This window comes from Saccopteryx leptura, chromosome 7, assembly GCF_036850995.1.
Source record: "Saccopteryx leptura isolate mSacLep1 chromosome 7, mSacLep1_pri_phased_curated, whole genome shotgun sequence".
Classification (NCBI taxonomy): Eukaryota; Metazoa; Chordata; class Mammalia; order Chiroptera; family Emballonuridae; genus Saccopteryx; species Saccopteryx leptura.
Genome location: NC_089509.1, coordinates 33,501,808 through 33,527,679, shown reverse-complemented (window position 1 = coordinate 33,527,679; position 25,872 = coordinate 33,501,808). Strand labels below are relative to the sequence as shown.

At 49.0% G+C, this 25,872-nt stretch overlaps 1 protein-coding gene across 1 annotated transcript in view; it reads right to left on the bottom strand.

Annotated features, from left to right (window-relative positions):
* The window catches only part of KIF5C (kinesin family member 5C), a 163,410-nt gene that overhangs the window by 14,237 nt on the left and 123,301 nt on the right, over positions 1-25,872 (bottom strand). The window contains exons 16-25 of the mRNA XM_066345085.1: positions 25,203-25,391; positions 20,653-20,770; positions 18,601-18,677; positions 17,315-17,424; positions 15,319-15,420; positions 15,038-15,098; positions 8,355-8,426; positions 5,811-5,915; positions 3,627-3,843; positions 1,940-2,053 (exon numbers count right to left, since the gene is read on the bottom strand). Of these exons, the coding sequence (XP_066201182.1) occupies positions 1,947-2,053; positions 3,627-3,843; positions 5,811-5,915; positions 8,355-8,426; positions 15,038-15,098; positions 15,319-15,420; positions 17,315-17,424; positions 18,601-18,677; positions 20,653-20,770; positions 25,203-25,391 (1,158 nt within the window). The 3' untranslated portion in view covers positions 1,940-1,946. The remainder of the gene's footprint in view (positions 1-1,939; positions 2,054-3,626; positions 3,844-5,810; positions 5,916-8,354; positions 8,427-15,037; positions 15,099-15,318; positions 15,421-17,314; positions 17,425-18,600; positions 18,678-20,652; positions 20,771-25,202; positions 25,392-25,872) is intronic.

Sequence of the window (25,872 nt, the reverse complement as noted above, 5' to 3'; positions counted from 1 at the left end):
TAGTAAAGTGACTGTCCACTGCAAAGCTTCTGGACCCAGAGTCCCTGGCCTATGCAGTTATCAAGAGCTTGCTGGGTGCCAGACAGACATCTCTCTGCATGCTTGCCTCCCAGGGGGTAATGGAGGTGCCAGATCAAGCACAGCTGTCAGGTGTTCAACAAATGCAGTGCTGGTTGTCCACCCCAGCATCCACCTCCTTGTCCTCAGCAAAAGAACACTACTCTTATTTGGGTAAAAGACCACCTTTTCCAGACTTCCTTGCAGCTAGATGTGGCCATGTGCCTCAGTTCCACCAGAGGGGTGTGGGCAGCAAGAGCGTGGGACTTCTGGGAAGGCCGCTTAAAGGAAGCTGATTCGGCAGGAGAGCTGCTTTTGCCTTGTCTCTGCTTCCTCTCTGCTTAGTACACTCGGAACATAAATTGTAGAAGTCAGTTTGGTGGCCTTGAGATTATCTTGAGGAAGAAAAGTATATACTTCCTGAGGATAGTGAGTCTAAATTTAAGCAGCTAGCTTTCTGTTGGGACAGACCACCTCAAATTTTCTTTATGTGACAGAGAAGTAAACTACACAGAAGTTCTCAGACTTTGGTGGCAAACAAAACCACTTGGGGCACTTGGTAAAAATACAAAGGTCAGGGCCTACGCTACCTCAGTGAGCCTGGGCCTCTGGGTACTGACGATGCCGACATCCACCGAGGCTCAAGAACCAGCACGTTAGGCTTTTCTGTCCTAAGTTGCCCAACTTGATCTTATGGTTCTATTCCAGTGTCAACCGCAATGCTGATCGCATGGCAGTCAAAGCAATTTTAAAACATCCAATTTTATTTTATTTCTGATTGGAAGTGGAGATCAGATCTGAATGGGGCGGTTCATTGCCAAGATCACTTCCCACCCACCCTTCTAGGGTACAGAGGATGGTGGTGGCGTGTGGCCTGCTCTGGCTGCCTTGCCCTCCCTCTGGTTCCTGTCCTGCTCCTCGCATGGTGCCTGGCTGTGGCCACCATGTTTTCTCTTTGGAAGTTTCAGTCTAAGCCTGGGCAATGCTGCCACCTCCCGCGTGAGGGCTCCAGCTCCATTCTGTTCACCTTCCTAATCTTGGTGCAAAAAAGACTGGATAAGGGACCTCTGCTCTCGAGTTGCCCTTAGTCACTGAGGCTTCACTGTGCAAAATGGTCCTTCTTGCAAGCTAGCTTCCTTAGTGAGGGCTTCGAGTTCAAGGACGTTTGGAGCCACCTTCTCCTGTCCACAGGATACTGGTTCAAAGTCAGAGTGTTTCTAAATAGAGTTTTCTGGCCATCGGTTGTCTGTTCCACTAACCAGTAACCTCTTTTCTCTAACTCAAGTACAAAAGCCAGGCCTGTGCTCTTTCCTTCTCACTTCCAAAACACATTACCTTTTGTTTTCCTTTTTGCTTTAGAACAATACTGGGCCTGTGGTTTGTGAGAAGAGAGGTGTGCAGCCCTCTCTCACAGAAAAAACTGGTCTGGATCTACCTAGATCTAAATTAGCTTAATTCTTAACTCTTTTGAGTGCAGCTAGTAATTATAAAAATATAATTTTCTATCATCTGGCTTTTTCTTTATTTTCAGTTCCTGAGACTTAACCACCCACATCTGTCTGTTCTGGGTAAATCAGTTGACAAACGGGTAATAATGCCCTTGCAGGTGCCAGCTACAGAGGGGCATCCCACAGACAAAAGAAAGCTCAAGTGAATCATTCACCACACCCTCAGCTATCCCCGAGGGACCCTGGTGCCAGGTGGTCCCAGCTAGAACACCCTGGGGCTCTAGACTGAGTTGAAGATAGGCCCAGGTCCCCGACACCTGCGTCCCAGGGGTGTGGTGGAGGTCTCCTCTGTCGCAGGTCCACACACGTGGGTGAGGGCCAGGCAGGGGCAGGGATCTGCCTCAGACAGAAACCACCCAACAGCAGAGACTCACTTCTTATTTATTTCTGGTAATGAGTGGAGTTTGATGAGCCACCTCCTCCCCCTCGGATGGCGTGAACGGCTGTCGGAGATGAGGCTGGGTAGTGTCCAGGTCGGATGGGCTTGGCTATATTCAACCAACAGAAAGGAGAGAAGAAACATTCAGAAAGGACCTCAACAGCCACTTCCAGATACCTTCAGGTCATATATGAAAACCAAGAGGCATAATTCTTACCAACATTACAGTTCTCAACCACCAGAGTTTCTGAAAGCAGCAGGTCTGCCCTCTCATTAAAAGTTAGCTAACCCAGGCCCTGGCCAGTTGGCTCAGTGGTAGAGCATCGGCCTGGCGTGCGGAAGTCCCGGGTTCGATTCCCGGCCAGGGCACACAGGAGAGGCGCCCATCTGCTTCTCCACCCCTCCCCCTCTCCTTCCTCTCTGTCTCTCTCTTCCCCTCCCGCAGCCGAGGCTCCATTGGAGCAAAAGATGGCCCGGGCGCTGGGGATGGCTCCTTGGCCTCTGCCCCAGGCACTAGAGTGGCTCTGGTTGCGACAGAGCGATGCCCCGGATGGGCAGAGCATCGCCCCCTGGTGGGCATGCCAGGTGGATCCTGGTCGGGCGCATGCAGGAGTCTGTCTGACTACCTCCCAGTTTCCAGCTTCAGAAAAATAAAAAAAAAACACAAAAACCAAACAAAAGTTAGCTAACCCAGGGCACCCAGTGTTCAGGAGACAGAAAGAACTCACATATCAATTATTTTCATTCAGATTGAGGGAAATTAGAAACAAAGAACTTTCAGTTTTAGACTGAGGCCCATGAGCTCCAAGGGCATCTACGTAGCCCTTGAAATTGGACGCAGAATTCTGCCTGTGATACATTTTTCTCAGGAGAGGGTTCATAGCTTCCAAAGGGTATAAAATCCAATAAATGCAAAAGGTGAAAAATCTAATGAGCACTAATTTAAAGTATAATCTTAAAACTAGAAATGTGAAGTTGCTGGTGTGTAAAACCTCTGTACAGCGCTATCTGATGGGCAATAATATTACATGTGATTGGAGATGTTTCAGTTTTTAAAAAGCCTTCTAGATCCCTTTTGCTCTATGGCTCTACCCTGGGAACTATGACTGAGCAGCTGTACTCCTCCCCGCATGGGCAAAATGGCCCAACCCAGGGCTGGAGGGGGCTGCCCAGGTTAGAAAGACAGGGCTCGCGGAGGAGGCCGAGTCTGGACGTTTGCAAACCTGTGCCTGCGGCAGCTTTCCCAAAGAAGGCCTCTGCTGCCTGTGCCTTCACGGTTAGCGGTGCAGACAGGAGGGGCCTTCGGGGCTTGCTGTGAAGTAGCCATTTGTTCTGGTGCATCTGACAGTGCACCTCTGTTTACGGCCAAACATCTGGGCCGCAGCTAGGCCACCCCACCCCACCCCACCCCGCTCAGCTCAGCAGCTTTGAAGACACCCCCCACCCCCGTGCGCTGGAAGCTCTGAGGGTAAGAAGTGGGTACAGATGTTCCCATTCCCTCGGGGTGGGTGCAGGGGGCCGGGCAGCGCCAGCCGAGGTCCCACAGGCCTGAGCAGCCTCTCAGAGGCTCCAGAGCAAGCACCCAGGTGGCCTCGAGCATCAGCGCTCTGGCCAGTAGAGTCCTCGCCTTCTAGCAAGGGCCTGGGCGAGAGGGCACATAGGACAGGCGAGAGGGCACCTACCAATCTGGGCCGAGTGGGCCCTCCGGGCCATGTTCTTGGCCCGCACAGCCTCCTTGATGCGGTCCACCTCCTGCTGGTAGCGCTTGCGGTCCCGCATGGCGTTCTCCTTGGCCTCCTTCAGCGCGCTCTCCAGGGCCTTGACGCGCTCGGCCGTGGCGCGCAGCCGCTTCTCCAGCTTGGGCAGCTCGCAGCGCAGGTCCGCGTTGTCCCGGACCAGCTGCGCGGGAGGGGGAGCTGGGGTTACGCGGGGGCAGCAGGAAGGGCAGACCCACCTCAGGGGACAATGTGACAGGAAAGCAGCCACAGCAGATGGCGGCTGACCACCGCCTGCCAGGTATAAAGTCCACGTGACCATAAACTCAGAAAGAGCAGAGGAAAAGAATCCCATATCTGGGGCCCCGCTTTACCAAACGATTCACAGCTGCGAGCCAGGGAGGAGAGGTATGGGATCACATTGAAGGCATTTCCAGCCACAGGAACCTTCAGACTTAGGCAGGACTCACTTCCTCTCTTGTTTGAGTGGATGGGGGAAGTAGTGTGGGAAAACAGGACTCAGACTTTAGCATGAGAAGGTCAAGAAATGCAAAGCAAAAGTACTCCGTGAAAGTGAGTGTCCACAGCAGCGTGAGGTCTGGACCCCGCCCTGCAACACAGTCTAAGCTAACAGGGAACCGGGGTACCACTCACTCTTTCCTTACCCAAGATCCTCCACTATCAGGTTCACCCTGGGTCAGGAATGGGCTCAAGAGCCAGCTCTATTATAATATTTCCTGGCCGTCTGACTTAGTGTAAATCATTCAATTACTATGGGTTTCTCATCTATAAAAAAAAGGTTGTAATAAGGCCAGTGTGGGAATCCAAGTGGATAAAAAAGGTTTTGGAAATCAGAATGTGCTATACGAAGTTTAAACTACTGCTGGGTCCACACCAGTTGTCGTCACCCATGTGTTCCCAACACCAGTTCCACTGCCAGGCAGAGAGTAGGTTTTTAATAAACATTCATTGAATTCATAAGTAAAATAGTTAATGAATGTCAGAGCCCTATTCCCTGACAGTTTTTGCTTTTATATTTTCCATAAACAATTTGTTTAAATGATTTAACTATGCTGAACCTGTGGTCCTTCCTCTGAGAAAAGATGCCATCATCAATAATGTTGAAGAGGACTTGACAAGTCAAAGACAAATGACATCCCTTGGCCATGTGGCCCATAAAGATGGACCATTACTATCACATCCCAAATCTTTAGGGTTTAGAAAAAACAATCGTGAACAAACCAGCATTCAAACAGAAAGGAGGCAAATAACCCCCTACATCGCTATCAGTTTAGATGCGTTCTCTATGACTCTAGGCAAACTCTAGGGCAGGGGTCCCCAAACTTTTTACACAGGGGGCCAGTTCACTGTCCCTCAGACCGTTGGAGGGCCGGACTATAAAAAACACTATGAACAAATCCCTATGCACACTGCACATATCTTATTTTAAAGTAAAAAAACAAAATGGGAACAAATACAATATTGAAAATAAAGAATAAGTAAATTTAAGTCAACAATCTGACCAGTATTTCAACGGGAACTATGTTCCTCTCACTGACCACCAATGAAAGAGGTGCCTCTTCTGGAAGTGCGGCGGGGCCGGATAAATGGCCTCAGGGGGCCGCATGCGGCCCGCGGGCCGTAGTTTGGGGACCCCTGCTCTAGGGCATTGCAAGAACCTAAGAGTCTGCCCAAGACACAAAGCAACAGAGTAGAAAGGGGCCAATCTGCTCCCAGTTCTCCTGTCCATGGCCAGTTGTTCTCTCATCTGTGAAAGCAAGGGGCCTGAACCAGCTCAGTGCTCCCACCCTACCTTCTGTGGAGCCTTGGAGTCCACAGAGGGGCCTCAAAGGCATCATGGGAGACAACAAAGCCAGTGGGACTGAGCTTAGGACTGGAGGTGGGAGAAGACAGACTCTGAGAATCCCACTCCCCAAACCCCAGAGAGCTCAAACTCAATTTCTTATACTGGCTTTGATGACATCAGGAATTTTATACGTATATAAGGGAAGTCACGGAAGACTAAGGATTTCAAGGACTGTTCTGGTACTAATGTTCTCCAGTTATCAGAGCCTCTGCCTGTGCTGTGGCCAAATCGAGCAGGGCTCCTTTCCAGAGAGAGAGGCAGAGGGAGCGGCCCAGCTCTCCTACCTGTTTGTGAACCTTAGTGAGCTGCTCCAGGTTGTTCTCCAGGAAGGAAATCTTCTGCTTCTGGGCAGCACTGCCCCCTCCGTCATCGCTGTCCAGCTCTACACTCTGCATCAACACCAAGGGTCAGCGAGACAAGCCTCCGCACTGCCACCCCCAGCCCCGCTCAGTATGCACGATACATTCTAAACCTTCTCTTAAAAAATTCCCAATTCCACTAAAGGTTATTCTGAAAACAAAAGTAAACAGAGGTTCTAAAAGTTTAGACTCAACAACCTTCCCAAATAAGTTCATTGGTTGATGACTAAAAGTGTTATTTTCTAGAGGGTTGGAGAAAAAAAAAACTTCCAATCTTCCTTTGAAAGATACAGACTAGTTTTCTCTGGAATATATACCTCTCCCTTGAAGGCAGATACTTTTTCTTTTAAAGGAGTGTCTCAAAACTTATTGAAAAGAACCAATGTAAAAACATAAACCAAAGACCTAAAATTGATTTCAAACGTCAGAACTGAGCTCAGTCACCAAGCTGTGGACAAGTGTCTGCTCATTGGGAGTCTCAGTGGCCTCAGCTTGTCCCTTCAGCTTCCACTTCCATAAAATTCTGTCATGAATTCACCTCAAACTAGGCACAGCGTCTTAAACGTACCAGAACTTGACAATGGCAAGAACAGAGAAACAGTGCCCTCTCGGCAGTGCCCTGCTCAGAAACTAGACAGGTCAGGAAAGCATGTGCAAACACACGGACAAGTGGGTTTGCTTGTCTCGTTTGCTTGTGATCATCTGCTCACAGAAGAGATCACCACCCTTCTCATCCTGAGAGGTCAGAGCTATATGAGCATCCCAAACACATGTCTCTTCAGTCTAACACCGAGGTTCTCAAGTTTCGTCAGGAGGAAGATTTTCAGAACTCGATTACTGGGCCCCACCCCCAGCCCTGCTCTGTTGGACCGCTGGTGGGTCTGAGAATTTGCATATCCAGCAAGTTCCCAAGTGATGCTAATGCTGCTGGCAGTGACCACACTTGGAGAACCACCCGTCCTTCCTGGAGTTTTATATCATGGGATCTGGAAAGTCTGACCTCAAGGTCTTCACCCTCCCTCAGACCACCTCCTCCTTCAGACTGAGCCTTTTCAGCTCTTGTCCTGATCTCTCGTCTCCTAATCCATCACCTCTGCTCTGACCTCTCTGGTACCTGGTCCAGGTCCCATGGCCATTTCTAGTTTGATGGCTGTGATCTCTACCTCACCATGGGCCATTCAGGCCTTGAAATCTCCCTTCATCCTCTACCCCCTTTATTTTTATTTCCAGGCTACCAAATGTGCTAGAACCACGCTGTCAGGGGCACGGCAAACCCATGCTTCCACCCCCCAGGGGACACTCGCTCTACTGCTCAGCAGCTCTTCTACTCATCCCTAGCAATTCCCCCAAGTGCCTGCACCTTCTCCAGTCTCTGTAGGCTCCCCATTCCTTCCTTCTGCACTGAGGACAGAGCCTCCACATTAACCGAGAAGATCAAAGTTGTCAGATGCACCTCTCTGCTGTTACTATTCCCCTGCAAATGTCTTCATCTTGACTTCTCTCTGGGAAAATGTGTCCTTTCCCCTTACTAGCCTATCAAATCCATCTATGCTAATAAATCTATCAATAACCTTCTCATATACCTAATAAGTCTATCAATAACCTTTGGCTCCTTCACAGAGTCACACATGCACACACATGCACACAGGCATGCACATGCCCACACTTTTCCTAGGTATAGCTTCCTTCCAACCTATCAAGCCTCTGGATATGGCCCACAGCCCCTTGTCCATCGCTTTTAAACATCTTTAGGAGTAGCTGCCTTACTGCTTCCACTCTCCTCCCTTCCCAGACCCCTTCACGCTGCTCTTGGGGCTCTCCATGTGGCGACTGCCCGAAATCAGTGTGTGTAGCGTGAGGACCACGGAGCTCACATTCAGAAGGCACACAGACCTGCATTCCAGTGCTATCTCTGGCCCTCTCCAGCTGTGCAATCTTGGGTAACTTATTTCACCTCTGCGCCTACCTGCACATCTGCAACATGGAACACTAAGAACCACTTACACGGTGCCCTGCAGAAGCACTTAAGACACGGGTGTTAGAGTGCTCTGTACACTGACCGAGCACCCGCGGCCTCCTCACTGACAGGTCCAAGGCCCCCGTGCCCACCTCCTCTGGGTGCCTGGCATTGCGCACCAGGCTCCAGGGCAGTGCCGTCTGACGACCCCCAGTTCCCCCTGCATCATGCACAGTGGCTTTCACATTGAAGCCAGAGAAATATGTGTTCACTTGAAATGAAAACCAGGGAAAGGATTATAACTCCCTTTTACTAAGAAGGAAAAATCAGATGGCAAAATGTTCCCAACTGATTTTTGCCTCTAGCACATTCTTTTAATAACATCTACTGTCGTGAAGTAATTAATGTTTAAGCACAACCAGCCCCAATTTAAGCAACTGATGCTTCATCTGAAAATGATTCTTCCTGGCCATCTATCCTTCTCAGTCCCATTCACAGAAAACAGAACTCACCTTTTTAACCCGGGCAGTCAGATCCTGGACAAAGAGTTTACGGAGGTTATGCAGAGTCTGCAGTTCCCGAGACTAGAACAGAAGATGGTTAAAATGCTAGGTAAGTGGGGAAACACACTGAATTTACAGACCACCAGCTCTGCAAGCCCACAGTTGAAGCCGTGGTGTCCCGCACTGCCTCTGACTTTCACACCGCACACATCCACCCCACTGACCTGGCGTAGTCTCAGCAGCACCCCAAGGTGCAGAGACTGGAAGCTGACACGGTGGGCGGCAAACTAGAACAAAGCCTGCTTCTTTGCTGCATTCTAAGTGGAAACTTTGTTTCCCCCTCGACCACAAAAATTCAATTTTCTCACTAAAATTCCTAGGGGCTATGTTACCAGAATAGATTCTTTTTTTCCCTCTGATTTCTCACATACTCATTATATAAAATATCAACAAGGTTAAGTGAGAAGTTAGCCACAAATTCTCCCACCCCAACTGACCAAGCATTTTCACGTGCCGACACCCTCCAGGCCTGGTCCATAGGGTGTTTGCTCTGCATCACTGGGCTTACAGATGAGGCGGGTGGCAGACCTTCCCCCTGGGTGATCCGGGCAACTCATCTCATTTCTCTATGCCTCAGTTTTCTAGTTTGTAATGTGAGGACAAAAACAGTAGCTGCCCCATAGTTGCTGTGGCCAAGAGGAAATGAGATGATCTTTATAAACTTGTGGAGGTAAACACACAATACAGAGTACAGAGGTGTACTGTAGAATCAGGCACCTGAAACCTGTATAGTTATACCACCTAGTGTCAGCCCAATAACTTTAGTTAAAATTAAAAAAAAAAAGTTTCTGGCACACAGTAAGTTCTCAATAAATATTAACTACTATTAATTTATTGATACATCATCCTTGACAACCATTTCCTCATTAGGCTTTCTTTGTTTCCTTTTGTTGTGGTGGTTGTTATTGTTAAAATTTTCAGTGTAATTAACTTCTTAGGGACACTTTTCCCTTCATTTTTGGTTATTTTCACTTTTCTGTTTGTTTGTTTGTTTAGTGAGAGGTAAAAAGAGGGGTGATAGTGAGGCAGACCCCCACGTGTGCCCCTACCGGGATCCACCCAGCAATCCTGTCTTGGGCCAATGCTCGAGTATGAAGCTATTTTTAGCACCTGAGGCTGATGTGCTCAGACCAACTGAGCTATCCTCAGTGCCTGGGCCACAGTCGAACCAACTGTGCCACTGGCTGCAGCAGGAGAAGGAGAGAAGGGGGAGAGGGACTTGGGGAGAAGCAGATGGTAACTTCTCCTATGTGCCCTGACCAGTGATTGAATCCAGGACATTCCATAACCTGGGTCATTGCTCTACCCACTGAGCCACCAACCAGGGCCACTTCGGATTATTTTCTAAAAATGAACCCTTAGGACTTAGGTTGCTGAGACAAGAGCACGAGTCAAACCTGGTGACCTTTAACAAAATCAGAAAACCAAAATATTTATTTCCATTCAAGTCTCTCTGTATTATGATTAATTCCTTGCAAAATATTTTTCCATAAGGGAAAAAAAGAGAGATAAACGTGCATTTATATTTTTTAGTTTGTCTAAGTTGACCTACTTTGATACAGTGTCAAAAGATGAAGCTCATCCATGGTCAAAGAAAAAAGGAAGAAACAGCCTAACAGGCTATGGAAACATTAAGTTCCTTGAAATAAAGATGCTGTGCTAACTTAGGTCTTATTACAGGGTCCAACTCTGCAATTCTCTGTCGAAATAAGCAGGACCTAAAGCCATTTGCTTCCTCCAAAGAAGCAAATTACTTTCTGCAGGAAGCCAAATGGGCCTGTTATTATAAATTTTGTGCACGTCATACCTGTTCAAGGCTCAGCCACCTCAGGTCAGGTGCAGGGGTGCCGTTCAGGCTCAATGTCTGCAGACAGCTCAGCTTCTTCCCTGCCTCGGCCTGAGGGAGCTCAGCCCCCACGCCCCCCCCCCATGCTTGCTCTCCCTCCCACTTCAGGGATTTTATTATTGACTGAACTCTAATCACAGCAAATATTTTCCATAAAAAATGTCACCACACCAAAGGGAAATGAGAAGTCATGGTGCCTGGTCAAAGGGCTAGGCATTTCATTGGGCATAGGTACAAAATAATATACATAGAATCTTAAGTTTGGTGGCTTTCCCTCATGTTTGTTTTTAGGTGAGTTCAACAGTCTGTGAGGAGCAGTAAAGACCTTTAAAATAGTTTATAGGTTATTCTTATGCACATTTATGCTTAGGCAACTATCACGTGTCTTCCTATGGCAACAAATTTCCCTTCATCATATTCATTATCGTTCCCCACCCCACCCCCACTCACTTTCAGATCTTCCCAATCACAGGCCACTGACCTTTGTGTAAAAGCGAAGGGCTCAGTTTCCTGTCACAGTGGACAGTGAGGGTGGGCCCAGAGAGGTGGAAACTGGAAGCCCATCAGTGTGGCAGGAAGTGGTTCCAGCCCCAGAGCCTGAGAAAGGGTCCTATTAGAGTAAGATGGCTGCCTGAGGTGCCAAAGATGGCCTCAGAAGCTGGCTGGCCTTTTCCAATGCCGCCTCCTGGAGTGGGCATCAAAGAGCCCCACCCCCCACCTCATCCAAACACTCGAGGAGAGAGAACAGGCCTTGGGCTAAGGAGGGCTCAAGAACAGTCAGCCAAGGACCGTGAGTCTGTTTCTGAGGAACATTTACGACGTGGGGAGGGCTGTGCTGGAAAGTGAGGTAAAACATCCAAGACTAAAATGGCACACACTGCGGGTTCCAAGCTCAGATTCAAAAGGCGCATGTGCGATGTGCGTGGTGAGTGAGAGCGAGAGAGAAGTGGGAGCCATGTGTCAGTTTGGCTGTCTGTGCATGAGTGTGTGACACGTAAGTGTGGAAGGGAGTGTGTGTGTGTTGGAGGTGAGCATGTCAGTGTGAGTATGGGAGTGAGAGTGAGCAGGTAGGAGGGAGAGAGAGAAACCTGTGGATAGGTATGAGACCAGTGAGGATAATATGTTGCTAAAAAATGTATTCAAACATCAAAAAGGAACAGAATATGTTCAGGAGTGAGTACAAAAGAGAAAGCATGAGTGTGCAGAGTGGTGTGTGGGGGCTTGAGGAAGTGTGTGAGTTCAGGTGAGCGAGAGTGTGAAAGTAAATGAGTGTGACAGTGTCATCATATAATAAGGGTGAGGGACTGAGTGTGCATGCTCTTTAGTGAGTGAATGTGAATGTGTGGATGTGACTGCATGTGGACGTGTTAGGGAAGTGCACTGAGTTAGAGCATTAGTGCAAGGGTATAAAAGTGAGTGTGTAAATGAGTGTGGTGTGAGCAAAGCTGTGAGTTGAAGAGAAAGAATTGAGTGACGAGTGTATGAGTGACTTGTGAGTGAGCAAAAGTATGAGTAAGTGTGATGACCACTAGTGAGTATGAGTGTGTTACGGGGGTGCACTGAGTGTGTGTGAGTTGTAAGTACTTGTGTGCAGATGTGAGTGAAGGCATGGGTATGGATGAACACAGGTGTCAGAGTGTGAACGTGAGGGCCTGTAGGTGTGAGTGAAGGCATGGGTATGGATGAACACAGGTGTCAGAGTGTGAACGTGAGGGCCTGTAGGTGTGAGTGAAGGCATGGGTATGGATGAACACAGGTGTCAGAGTGTGAATGTGAGGGCTTGTAGGTGTGAGTGAGTACATGTGTGGGGTGGCGTGAGTGTGGGTATGACTGTGTGAAGTGTGAGATGATGATGAAGGTGTGTGTATGAGACTGGGCGACTCTACATGAGTGTGAGTGGGAGAGCCGTGTGAGTGGGCACGCGGGAGACGGAGAAGTAGGAGAGTGGCCACAGGTGAGGGTGTGGGAAGGTGGGACCCTCACCAGAGCTCTTGCGTGTAAAGGAAGAGGAGTAAATGATACTGAAGTATCACTTATATCTGGCTGGTGTGAATAGAATAACATTTTAATGTTCGATATTTTTCTGAATTTTTAAAATTATCTATAATTATGGGTATCATTCTCCAGGAGACAGACCTGACTACAGGGGTAGTAACCTTTTTATACCTACCGCCCACTTCTGTATCTCTGTTAGTAGTAAAATTTTCTAACCGCCCACCGGTTCCACTGTAATGGTGATTTATAAAGTAGGGAAGTAACTTTACTTTATAAAATTTATAAAGCAGTTACAGCAAGTTAAAACACATAATAATAATTACTTACCAAGTACTTTATGTCAGATTTTCGCTAACTTTGGTAGAATAAATCTTTATAAAACAACTTACTATAGTTAAATCTATCTTTTTATTTATACTTTGGTTGCTCCGTTACCGCCCACCATGAAAGCTGGAACGCCCAATAGGGGCGATAGGGACCAGGTTGACTACCACTGCTATAGATCAAGTGACTTCATGGTTCAGTTTGTTTTGTGCGCCAAGCTCGAAAGGCCTGGCTTCTTTGTAAGTCACCTTACTTCGGTCCTGAAGGGCCACGTCCTTCATTCCCCCACCTGGCTTTGGGCAGAACTCGCGTGGCCCAGGAGCCAGAGTGCAGCCTCGGCTGCGGCCCTGAACATCCATTGCCTATGGCCTGGGGTCACCAGGTGCTTGGAGACAGGCTCAGTCCCACTTACATTCACAGGACATGTGAATGGAATCAAAATGTATGACTGTATTTAAACAAGTTTCTCTCTGTTGTATCATGTGACATGACGAGACATGTTGCACCAAACTGCGAGTCTCTGCTGCACGTCTGCCTTCAGACCCAGGCTCTGGCACTCTGAAGGGCCCGCAAACAGCCAGCTGGAATGGAAGCTGACCAGGGGACAAACCCATAAATTCAGATGCAAGGCAGAGAAAACCAACTGGGATTTCAAATGATGAGCCTTTCCAAAAGTAAATGGTCTGTCACTTCTCTGCTCCAGACCCTGCAGGTCTCAGGGCAACTTGACCTCCCTTTGACCTCTTTGTGCCCATCTCCTGCCCTCCTTCTTCACTTGGCTACAGCCACACTGATCTCCCTGCTGTCTTACAACATACCACGCATGGGCTCACTCACATCCTTGGCACAAGCCGCTGCATCTGCCCGGAAGGCTGTGCCCCAGACATCCCCAAGGCTCACTGCTTCCAGTCCTGGAGCCTCCTCACCACTGTGCTCTGCACTTTCTAGAACCATCCAGTAGGGTTCGTACTTTACTTCCCTATTGTTCGCTGTCTATCTCTCCCAGCTCAAAGAAAGCTTCACAAGAGCCAGGATCTTATCTGTTCTTACTATGCAGCTCAAGCACCTAGAAGAATGCCAGCCCTTAGTAGGTGCTCCAGAAATATCTGTTGAATGTTGAACGGAAGTACGTTCCAGAGTGCAGAGGCTATAAAACTGTGGGCATTGATTTGCAACTTAGTTCAGTTCTTACTCAGGGGTTCCAGGGTTGCAGCACTAGGATGGGTGGGTTGGTGGGTGGGTGGGTGGATGGATGCATGCATGCACGCATGAAGAAAGGAATAGATGGATGGGTGGGTGGGTGGATGGATGGATGCACGCATGCATGCATGAATGAAGAAAGGAATAGATGGATGGATGGGTGGGTGGGTGGGTGGATGGATGCACGCATGCATGCATGAATGAAGAAAGGAATAGATGGATGGATGGGTGGGTGGGTGGGTGGATGGATGCACGCATGCATGCATGAATGAAGAAAGGAATAGATGGATGGATGGGTGGGTGGGTGGATGGATGGATGCACGCATGCATGCATGCATGAAGAAAGGAACAGATGGGTGGGTGGATGGATGGATGGATGGATGGGTGGATGGATGCACGCATGCATGCATGCATGAAGAAAGGAATAGATGGATGGGTGGGTGGGTGGGTGGGTGGATGGATGGATGGATGGATGGATGGATGCACGCATGCATGCATGCATGAAGAAAGGAACAGATGGATGGGTGGGTGGGTGGGTGGATGGATGCACGCATGCATGCATGAATGAAGAAAGGAATAGATGGATGGATGGGTGGGTGGGTGGGTGGGTGGATGCACGCATGCATGCATGAATGAAGAAAGGAATAGATGGATAGATGGGTGGGTGGGTGGATGGATGGATGCACGCATGCATGCATGCATGAAGAAAGGAACAGATGGGTGGGTGGGTGGATGGATGGATGGATGGGTGGATGGATGCACGCATGCATGCATGCATGAAGAAAGGAACAGATGGATGGGTGGGTGGGTGGATGGATGGATGCACGCATGCATGCATGCATGAAGAAAGGAACAGATGGATGGGTGGGTGGGTGGATGGATGGATGGATGCACGCATGCATGCATGCATGAAGAAAGGAATAGATAGATGGGTGAGTGGGTGGGTGGATGGATGGATGGATGGATGGATGGATGGATGGATGGATGCACGCATGCATGAAGAAAGGAATAGATAGATGGGTGAGTGGGTGGGTGGATGAATGGATGGATGCACGCATGCATGCATGCATGAAGGAATGGATGGATGGGGAATGGATGTTTAATCATTCTGTCCAGAGCTGGGGAATAAATTCTACAACTCTCACTTTTCCACAGCATATTTTATAAAAGGTGTACACAGATAAAATTTTAGAATAGACTAATTCAACATATTATTAACTGATCTGGCTTTAGAGACTAAAATGAGTTGGCAAACATGGTGACATACCACTGTCTCTTCCAGCCCTTTGAGGTCCTCCCTGGCTTGTTCCCTTTTGTCATTGAGTAATCTAAAAAACAAAAAGGCATCATGAACCACCAGAGATCTCTGAAGACACCACTGGCATCTGCAGATAAATCAACAAAATGAAGCAACCTGACACAGGGCCATCATGTTTTTAGATTGGCCTGACCTAACTGGGACATTTGGGTATCCGAAAGACAGCAGTAGATTTTTCACGACTTTGCTGGAATGAGAGAAAACAGAGGAAATGTTTCAAGCGCACTCACAAGAGCTTTTCCAGTTTCATCTCTCTCTCTCGGTCTTCTGTCTTCAGCTTGTTATAATCAGAACTGAGCTTCTCCTGCTCCAGCTGCAGTTTCTGATTCAAACTGAAATTGAGAGGGAAAAGCAATCCATTCTACATCAATCTGTCCAAGTCCTCCAGCAAAAGATGTGGTTCTGCTCCAACCCCATTAGTCCTGTGCCATCCAGGAGGATGTTGAGGGATCAGAGGACATGCTCACAGCTCCCTCCCTGCCCGAGTGAAAACACATTTCTGCAGAGCAGGGAGAGGCATGGCACGCGGCTTTGAGGGTGTATTTATAGTTGGCTTGTGCAAGAGCTTCAAGGCAAAAATAATGAGACAGGAAAAGGCTGATATTTTAAAACAGAAAAAGAAAGCCTGTCAGAAGAATTCTACAGACAGCATATACCCACTCAGGGAACCTTATTTGGTCATTTCAACTTTCCCTTCCTCTCTGGTCACATGTTCTGAAAACATCTCCGAAATCCAAATTCCTGGCTGACACAGGGGCCATCCCTCTCTTTGATGTCCTCGAGATGGGGAACAGAGGGAGAAAACAAAGTCTAGGGTCTCTGCGAAAAAGAAACTCGCCATCTGGTTGGAGGCATTTGGTCAACGCTGACACCAGCCCAGCACATACAAACCGTCCTGCGTGACCGCCACGACTGTCAAGGACAGATTGTACACCCTTTGAGGAAAACCCCAACTCTCTCTGAAGCCCAGGATATGTTCCGACTTGCTAACTCAACCCTCCCTCTTTCTGGCCTTTCTTCCCTCCCTCTTTCCCCTGCCAGACTAACATTCTGAGGGTGACTAATCAGCACCATGAACGTGAGACATGCCTGAAGGAGAAAGCACAGCAGGAGCCGTAGCAGAGCGTGGCCGAGGGGGAGGGGGCTGGGGGCTGCCTGCCCTCAGCAGGCAGGGGTGTGCACAACACTTCCGCTCCAATTACCACACTCCTCTCTTAAAATGCAAATGTGCTGTGTGAGCAGCTCACAAACATTGAAAAGAGATCTGGATCAGGAATCTGGAGAATTTAACTCCACTTTGATTTCTACTTAGCACCCTGACCCTAAGTAAATCATTTCACTTGGTTCCTACAGAGATGTTTCTTCATTTACAGGAAAGAGAAGGGGATGGAACCTTTGGTCTTGGTCTGAGGGGCAGTGAAGGGTGTCAGTGGATAAAACTATTTCAACAGAATCATTATTCTATGTTTTCTTATGTATTTTATTTGATGGATTTAAAAACATTAAAGAGGTTCAAAAATTCCCAAGGAGCTCATTGTGCAAAAAAAACCATTAAGAACATTCAGGAGAGGATCCCGAAGGCACCTCCCAGCTCGGTGACTTGTGTGATGATGAAGTGCGGGTAAGAGAGGAGGGAGAGAGGCCATTAATGGACCAGGGGCTTTTCTCTTCAATGGCTAGGATGTAACAGGAGAATGGCCTTGGGAAGGTGTCACCATAGACCCTGGAGAATGCCACAGGTATCAGAGCACAGACACGTGACATCATGGGTCCTTAAGAGGTGTGCAGGGGCAACCGGGTGGCTGGAGTTGTGCTGTGTGTGTGAGGTGTTGGGTAAGGAGGTGGTGGAGTGCCTTCTCTACAGTATTTTTAAATCTATCTGAACCTGAGGGCAGGACCAATTTAGGATTTGGAGGGTTTTCTTGTACTTTCATAGTGTCCCCACCTACTGGGACATGTGTCTACCTAGATAAGTCACCAATATGACCCTGCTCTGCAGGGACGGGGAAGGGCAGCTGGGCTTGCCTGCCACCTGACCCACCAGCACCCCAGGCTCAGCTCCAGGTGGGGAACAGCCCTGGGGAGCAGCATGTCTAGTCGGTGCGGCCCCAGAGCGGGGCACAGAGCCCACAGGAGAGCAGGGGCCTTGGCTGAAAGCCACATCCTTCCAGGTGGGCCTGAGAGCCATGCCCACCCCACATCCCGACAGCCCTCGTGCCAACTCACTCCCGAATCTCATCAATGATTTTCTGCTTCTCCTCAATTTCATCCCGAAGTCTGGACAGCTGCTTCTGGTGAGCCTCCCGGTGGCTCTCCATCTGCTGCTCCAGCGCCTTCTGCGAGCCAGGCCAGGAGAAACATGTCATCCACTTGTTGGCTTTCAGCCCACACTGTGACAGGCCCTGGATTGCTTCTACCTCCCACCCCACCCCCTCGGCCATCAGATCCCCAAACTGACAGAACCCCCCAAAACCCGCTGTGCTTTCCTGGACAACAAAGCTCAAGGATCTGTTACAAACTGATCTTAAAGAGCAAAGTCACCCATTATTTAAATAGAAAGTGCTCCCCCCGCTTTCCACAGCTCACCTGAGCCATGTGGCATCTCCAGCCACGTCAGTGAGAGGGCACTGACCTCTTGCTACCTGGACGACTCAGACAAGCCACGTACCCCGTGTGACTACACCCCCTCACTTGTCCAGCTTAGAAGGTGCCCCAGCTGCGCCCCTGCACAGGTGATATTCGGAGGAGGCCCTTCAGCAGAGCGATGTGCAGTCAGGACAGGGCCAGCACAGCGAGGCAGGGCCACACTGCAGGCCGGGGCAGACCGTGTGTGGGCACTGCTTTAACTAGGTGCTAATCCCCAGGGGCTCATGGTTTGCCTAAAACTAATCAAAACTCTACATTTTTTCATATCTCATTTATTCATCTTATTTCTTGATTATTTTTCTCACATTTTTATTTACTATTTAAAATGTGACCAAAAATAAAAATCTCTATATTTAAGATACAAATTCAAATGTGGGGTATCTAAAAAGGCAGAGGGGAGAGATGTAGTCTTCCATGCAAAGGAAGTCCAAGCATTTCCTCGGAGCTAACCTGACAGCGTGCCCGGCAGTGGCCGGGCAGTGCTGCTCTGCCCTCACCAGGCACATGGCAGAGAAAGGTAGGAACGCAACTCCGCTGCTACCTGCAGACATCGCAGGGGTTCCGCACACCTCTGCCCAACTCCCTTCTCAACCAGACCACCCTCTGGGGTAGGGCACCCCTCTCCGTGCTGCACTGCCACACTCTCTGAGGGAGACAGGCTTCCCAGAACAGGAAATGCCAGTCCTAGTGCCCACGGGCGCGCGGGAGGGCGCGCGGGAGGGCGCGCGGGAGGGCGCGCGGGAGGGCGCGCGGGAGGGCGCGCGGGAGGGCGCGCGGGAGGGCGCGCGGGAGGGCGCGCGGGAGGGCGCGCGGGAGGGCGCGCGGGAGGGCGCGCGGGAGGGCGCGCGGGAGGGCCCGGGACGCACCTTCATTTCCTCAGCGTCCTGCAGCCGCGTCAGATGTTCCTTTTCCTTGTCCTGGAAACTGACTTCGTGCATCTTTTCTGTTTTGAATTTTAAATAATGATTTAAGATGTAACTGGAAGGACTCATACGCAAAAGTAAAAATTAAGAAACAAATACAGAAGACAGGCAATGGCCTAGAACATCAACTTATATCGCAATTACAACCATGGTACAAAGGAATGTCCCTGCGGAGGAGGACTTAAAGCGAGGCTGACAGCTCCCGGGACACAGCCTAGGTCCTCGGGGTGTAGAGGCAACTGTACAGGGAGAGATGCTAATCTGCAGCAACACCAGGCCTCGTGAGTGACCCGAGGCAAAAGCGTGCTTTGCAGATTAGAAACATGCTTTGTAGATTATAAAGCACTCTGAGAATTTTAGTGGCATTTGGATTGATACCACTATTAGCGTTCCAGAAAGATGTAATTTACGTCCCATGGGTAAGCTGTTTATTCTCTAAGGATCTAGAGTAGGAAAACAATCTAAGGATAAGAACAAAGAAAATGGAAACATAAAATAGCACTCTCCAGATTAAACAAGGCCCCATATTTGGGACAGGGCTGCCATGTGACAGCTGAGGGAAGGGAGGTGTCCAGGCTGTTCGTGGTCAGTGGCCCCTGAGCACGTGGTGTAATGGCGGCCTGAGCTGGGGACTGATGGGGGGAGCGAAAGATTTAAGACAGTGACATTTATGTCATGTTGTTTCCTCTCCAATCTGTCCCACTGTCTCAGGTCCCCCTGCTTCTGCTTTATTTCTTCTCAGGGCCACTCCACAGTGGCCAGTCACAAGAGGGAAACGTTCTCTCTGTCAAGTTTTGGGTGGAGCATTGTATCCCCAACATTCGTCCTGTTATCACAACAAGAAAATGTGACAAGGTCACAGCCGAGGTGGGCATATTCTCTTTCTTTTTTAAATTTGCCTTGGCATTTGAAACAAAATGTATTTACTGAGCAAATAACTATATAATAATAAAGGAAATAAAAAAGGATAATATCATCACCAATCCCATTACCCTATCAAAACCACTTTCATTTCAAGTATTAGTTTGTAAGCCTTAATGCACAAGCACTCATTGATTTCTAAATGTTATCGCCACAGGAAAAAAAACCTCACATGATGATTTTTAATCTAAGGTTCCAAAGTGAGCATTGCTACAACCTTCAACCAATCATCTCCAGGACAGAGAAGAAGCTCTATTTCACCGTCTTCTCTCTCTAATATAAGTAATTCTGCAATGAATATTTGAGATTTGAAGATCAAAGGTATAAAAAGAGTGTTATGATTATTAATATGCTTTTCAAAATGCTTTCCAAAAGGACTCGAACAATTTTCATTGCAAGCCATAATATGTGTGTTCCCAGTTCATCACAATGCATACATTTTTAATCCTGTTCTTGCCTCTGCATGTCTCATCCACCACCTCTCTTGAATTTCTTCTGTTTACTCAGATTTATTGTGTACTTCCTATGCTGTGGGTACTTCCCTAAGCACAGGCAGTCAGGAGGCTGCCTGACCAAGGGAAGAGTGTGTTCAAAGGACACTGGGTACAGCTAAGCCACTGGTAGAAGTTCAGACTTCATATGAAATATCAGAGGCATGGGGCTGGGTACTAGGTAGAGCTGACTTTAGAAGAGTCCCTTGCATTGCAGCACGGTGACCAGCCTGGAGCAGACCGGGGGTGGGACACGCAGTGGACAGATGTAATCCCAATCCTTAATTAGATTAAGGACAATGACAATGAAGTCAGGGATGAGCAGACCCAAAGAAGCATCTGAGAGCAGGTTGAACAGACAGGCCGGTAGAGACCAGAAACACAGGGTAGAGAAGAGAAAGGATTCTGGTTGGGCAGCGGGGTGGAATGAGGGAAGAGGGAAGTGGAGCAGATATAGAGTGAGGGCAGTCTTCTAGATGATCCCCCCAAAACTGTGCCATTGTTTTTAGTAGACCTAGAAATGATCTACTTGAGCACAACTTAAATCATGAGCCCAGGTCCCTAGCGCTCAGCTGGTGTTTACCTTGGGCTCGCAGCTTGGCCAGCTCTTCGGTGAGCGAGTCCTGGGATTCCTCAAGCTGCCTCCTCTTCTGTTCCATGTTCTGCATGTAGTCTGTCAGGGATTTGATCTTGGCTTCGTGCTTTAAACAGCAAATAGATAAAGAGGAGGAGTGAATCACTAGCAAGGGTCACCCCAGCTTGCTTGGGACCGTTCACTGGGAAAATGCAATGGAGGGTGAGTCCTCAAGACCCGTGTTGAGTTCCAACACCCAGGAGCACACACTGTGCCCCGTGCCTGGGGTCCGGGCTCACCCGGGAGCGCACACTGTGCCCCGCGCCTGGGGTCCGGGCTCACCCGGGAGCGCACACTGTGCCCCGCGCCTGGGGTCCGGGCTCACCCGGGAGCGCACACTGTGCCCCGCGCCTGGGGTCCGGGCTCACCCGGGAGCGCACACTGTGCCCCGCGCCTGGGGTCCGGGCTCACCCGGGAGCGCACACTGTGCCCCGCGCCTGGGGTCCGGGCTCACCCGGGAGCGCACACTGTGCCCCGCGCCTGGGGTCCGGGCTCACCCGGGAGCGCACACTGTGCCCCGTGCCTGGGGTCCGGGCTCACAGACTAACGGGGCCTTGGTTTATGCCGCGGGCTCCTCTGCTTCATTCCCCAGACACCCCTCCAGCCATGCCCGGCCTCGCCACCATGTCATCAAGAAACCAATGCCAGTCTGGTCCTCCTCACAGCAAACAGCGTGGGCTGGAGAGGAAGGGCAGGGCGAGGTCGCACCTCTGTGTTGAGTCCTTATAAATCAAACATTGTGCCTTTTTTTGTCTGTTTCTCAAACTCACCAGTTTTTGTCTCATGGACTTTGCATTTTACATTTTCCTCTCCCTGGTAAGCTCTGCCCCCACCCCTCCATGACATGGACCTGGCTAGATCCCTGACCACTCTGACCCCATCATTTTATTATAGCACCGAACTTCCACATGACTTATCTTATCCACGACCTTACCTGTTAGCTCCATGCGGCAGGAGTACATGCTTAATGAAAGTCAGCGGGATGAGTGAATGAATGGGAGTCCATTGACTGAATAGGGACAGTAGGGACTTCCAGGCAGATGGAAATATGCAGACACTTCCCCTCCAGATCAACAGGGATCACATTTAGGCAGAAAGACCAGGAGACTGAGCTCTAATCACATGAAATAACCTCTGGGAAGTGGGACTCAGTTGGAGCAGTGGTCTTATAAGCACTGCTTTTGGTGAAGAGGATGAGTGTGTTCAAAAGAGATAGCTCAGCGGTAGAGCGTCGGCCTGGAGTGCGGGGGAACCGGGTTCGATTCCCGGCCAGGGCACACAGGAGAAGCGCCCATCTGCTTCTCCACCCCCTCCCCCTCTCCTTCCTCTCTGTCTCTCTCTTCCCCTCCCGCAGCCAAGGCTCCATCAGAGCAAAGATGGCCCAGGCGCTGGGGATGGCTCCTTGGCCTCTGCCCCAGGCGCTGGAGTGGCTCTGGTCGCGGCGGGGCGACGCCCCGGAGGGGCAGAGCACCGCCCCCTGGTGGGCGTGCCGGGTGGATCCCGGTCGGGCGCATGTGGGAGTCTGTCTGACTGTCTCTCCCCGTTTCCAGCTTCAGAAAGAAAAAAGAAAAAAAAAAAAAAGAGATAAGAGCATTTCAGCTGGCAGTATCTGGTCAGATTCCTTACGTCATGTCACAATCTAGACAGCCAAGGTTTCTCCTACCTTTTTTTTGAACCCTAGGAAATAGTGAAAGTCCAATTGTCTTCCGTCACCTTCTAACCGGTTTTCTTTGTGCGTAAATTTTACCAGAGTACAAAATAGCACCCAAAGGAAAACTGTACTTGTTGCTACTGTAGAAAGCCCTGCCTAACATATGTGTTGTTTACCCCAAAACATCCGAATATTCTTGACTCCCACCTCATATTCCCAAAGCCAGTGTTCTCTAAGACCCAGGTGCCCAGAACCGCAGTCCTGGGCACTAAACTCGACAGCAGCCACACAGGCCGTCCCCTCGCTGCCTCTCCTCCCTGGGGCAGGGTCCACAGGCTCGGGGAGCGCGCCCAGCTGCAACCCGTGTGCCCTCAGACCACACTCTGTGTCCTGGGGACCAGGCCCTCCTGCCTCCAACAGCCCGGAGCCACTCCCAGGGCCACTGCTGCTGCTCCCATCGTCTGTGTGAGCAGATGACCAATGACACAGCATCACAGTTCCCTCAGACCACACTCTGTGTCCTGGGGACCAGGCCCTCCTGCCTCCAACAGCCCGGAGCCACTCCCAGGGCCACTGCTGCTGCCCCCGTCATCGTGTGAGCAGATGACCAATGACACAGCATCACAGTTCCCTCAGTCCACGGAAAGTGCGGATGGGACTGGGACGTGAAGGCTGGCACATCCAGATGGGAAGAGAAGACAGTGGGCTACAGGCTGTGGGGTCTCTATTTGTGGTCTGGCTTTGGCCTCCAAATGACAGGCGAGGGACTGCCCCAAAGCACATGCTATCAATTTTATAGAGGACCCGGAACTCATACGGGTGGTGCACAGCGCCCTCGTGTGTATTGTTTCTCTTCTAAGTTTTTAAGAATTATAAAAGGGTCACACAGTAAAGCAAGCCCATAAACCACTCTAACTTATCAACTTTCATTCCTGGTCTCATCTACATGAATGCATATTTACAAAGTTGCAAAGTATAACACAGGCACTACTCAGCTTTTTCATTGTTACTATTTTTTATGTAATTATATTTGCCAAGAGCTGCATATATTCTTCCACATAACTTTATGTTGTTAGCCTATCAATAAATATTTGGATATTTTATTTGATTATAATATAAGTACTATTGCATTCAACATCTTCCACATAAACTTTAAATATTTTTAATCAGGAAATGATATTACTATATGAAATGGAAATTTTTTCATTTTTATTACCAATGAAAAATACCATACAGGAAATTACTAGACCAAAGTATTCACTTAAGTTTTTCGTGGCTTTCGATTCCCAAGGTGCTTTCCAAAAGGACTGACTAGATCTTACTTTTTTCAACAATGTATGTAAATTTCACTATCACACTAGCATGGAATAATCATTTCAATACATTTTTGCCTATTATGTTAGTTATAAAATGGAACCTTGTTTTAATTGCATCTCTTTGATTATTACGGTGTCAGACAAGGAGGCTGGAGATGGTTCTATGATTACATATTATTGCTAGTTGAAAGCACACCAGAATGGGACGTGTGCTTGCCTGTCCCTTGGTATTATTATTATTATTACTTTTTTTTTTTGTATTTTTCTGAAGCTAGAAACGGGGAGAGACAGCCAGACAGACTCCCGCATGTGCCCGACCGGGATCCACCCGGCACGCCCACCAGGGGCAACGCTCTGCCCCTCTGGGGCATTGCTCTGTTGCGACCAGAGCCACTCTAGCGCCTGGGGCAGAGGCCAAGGAGCCATCCCCAGCGCCCGGGCCATCTTTGCTCCAATGGAGCCTCGGCTGTGGGAGGGGAAGAGAGAGACAGAGAGGAAGGAGAGGGGGAGGGGTGGAGAAGCAGATGGGCGCTTCTCCTGTGTGCCCTGGCCGGGAATCAAACCCGGGACTTCTGCACACCGGGCCGACACTCTACCACTGAGCCAACCAGCCAGGGCTCCCTCGGTATTATTTGATGTACCACTCCATGATGATATGTCTTTGCTTCCCTCAAATGACTCCAGCTGTTTTAACATTCAGTGTAAGGTGGTGAGCAGCACACACTGAACCCCTCACAGAAGCCTCAAACCGCAAACCCGGCTCGCAGAAAACAGTGGCAGACAAGAAACTAGGCCATTTTCTGAAAACATCTTGCTAAAATGAAAATACCACTCCAGTGGGAAGAAGAGCAGCCTTACTCACTGAACGAATGAAATGTGCCCTTGGGCTTGAAAGTCCCTTCCAGGCACTGAGCTCACAGACACTTTGGTTCGAGTCCCAGCGCGGCCTTTCCCTGGCTCCATGAGTTTGGACACTGTAGTTAATCAGTCTGTCACTTTCCTTATTGGAAAAACAGAAACAATAATACAACCTGCCCACTGGAATTTTTTAAAGATCAAGTGAGATAATGTGTATAAAGTGCTTTGCAATGTTGGCACATTGTAAACACTCAGTCAAATGTGAATGATAACAGCAGTCAAGTAGCAGTAGTTTCTGTTTTCATCCATTAAACTGGTCCCATGCTAGAGAGCAAAAGATGAAGGACTATTTCCTTAGCTGATGGGGTATTAGATGTTACCCAATCTTATCCTGTATTATATCTACCTGCTTACCTACACACCTACTTATCATAGATAGCTAGATAGAGACATATAGAAGAGACGGAAGGTAATGCATGTGACTCTCACAGCACAATCTAGCCTGGGTTAAAACTGAGCCAGGGTGTCACTGCCTGGGGAGGCCGTGGACAAGCACTATGTAAAGCCGAGTTCATCAATATCCCTATTACGCACCATCAGATGCAGTCAGAGCATGGAGGAAGCAGATTTCAAGAGAACGTGGGTGTGAAATGAAGAGGAAAGGTGTGCCCTACCTGGGATATGAGCAGCTGGCAGGCCGCCAGCTCCCGCTCACTGGCATTCATCTTCCTGTTGGAGTCCATCTGGGCGCTCTCAAGCTGTTTGCTGCGGTTCACCAGGGACTTGACCTCTGACTTCATCTTGCTGATGTACAGGCGGGCCATGGTGAACTCCTCTTCAATGACTCCATTCACATCTGCCAACTGAGCACAGGAGGGAACACATTCAACTACTGCCTACAATTTCCAGAGGTTTGTGAAGCCCCTGAAGCCCACAGGTCCTCAAGATGTGTATAGGTTCCTGGGTAAGAGCCTAATTACAGGACCACAGCCTAAAAATGGTCTCTAAGGAGCACCAGACCTTCAACCGCAAGTTCTCAGAAACCCCAGGCGAAGTTTTCAACTAAAAACCTCTACTCAATATAATCCTAAATTAACCAGGTTTTTCTTTACAATTGATTTTTAGGAATAAAAGTGGTAATATCAAAAGAAAAACATTGAAGAGTAAAACAAGTGATAACTTTGAAGAAGTGTTCCATTCAATGTCTTCAACCTTATATTTCTAGACCAGCAGAGAGGCCCAGTGTTCCTAACAGTGACTCCAATTAAAATTTCAATTACGTTCTTTATAGTCTGTTATTCATAGGGAGAAGCAGTCTAATGGCTTGAATAGGTTTCTACAACT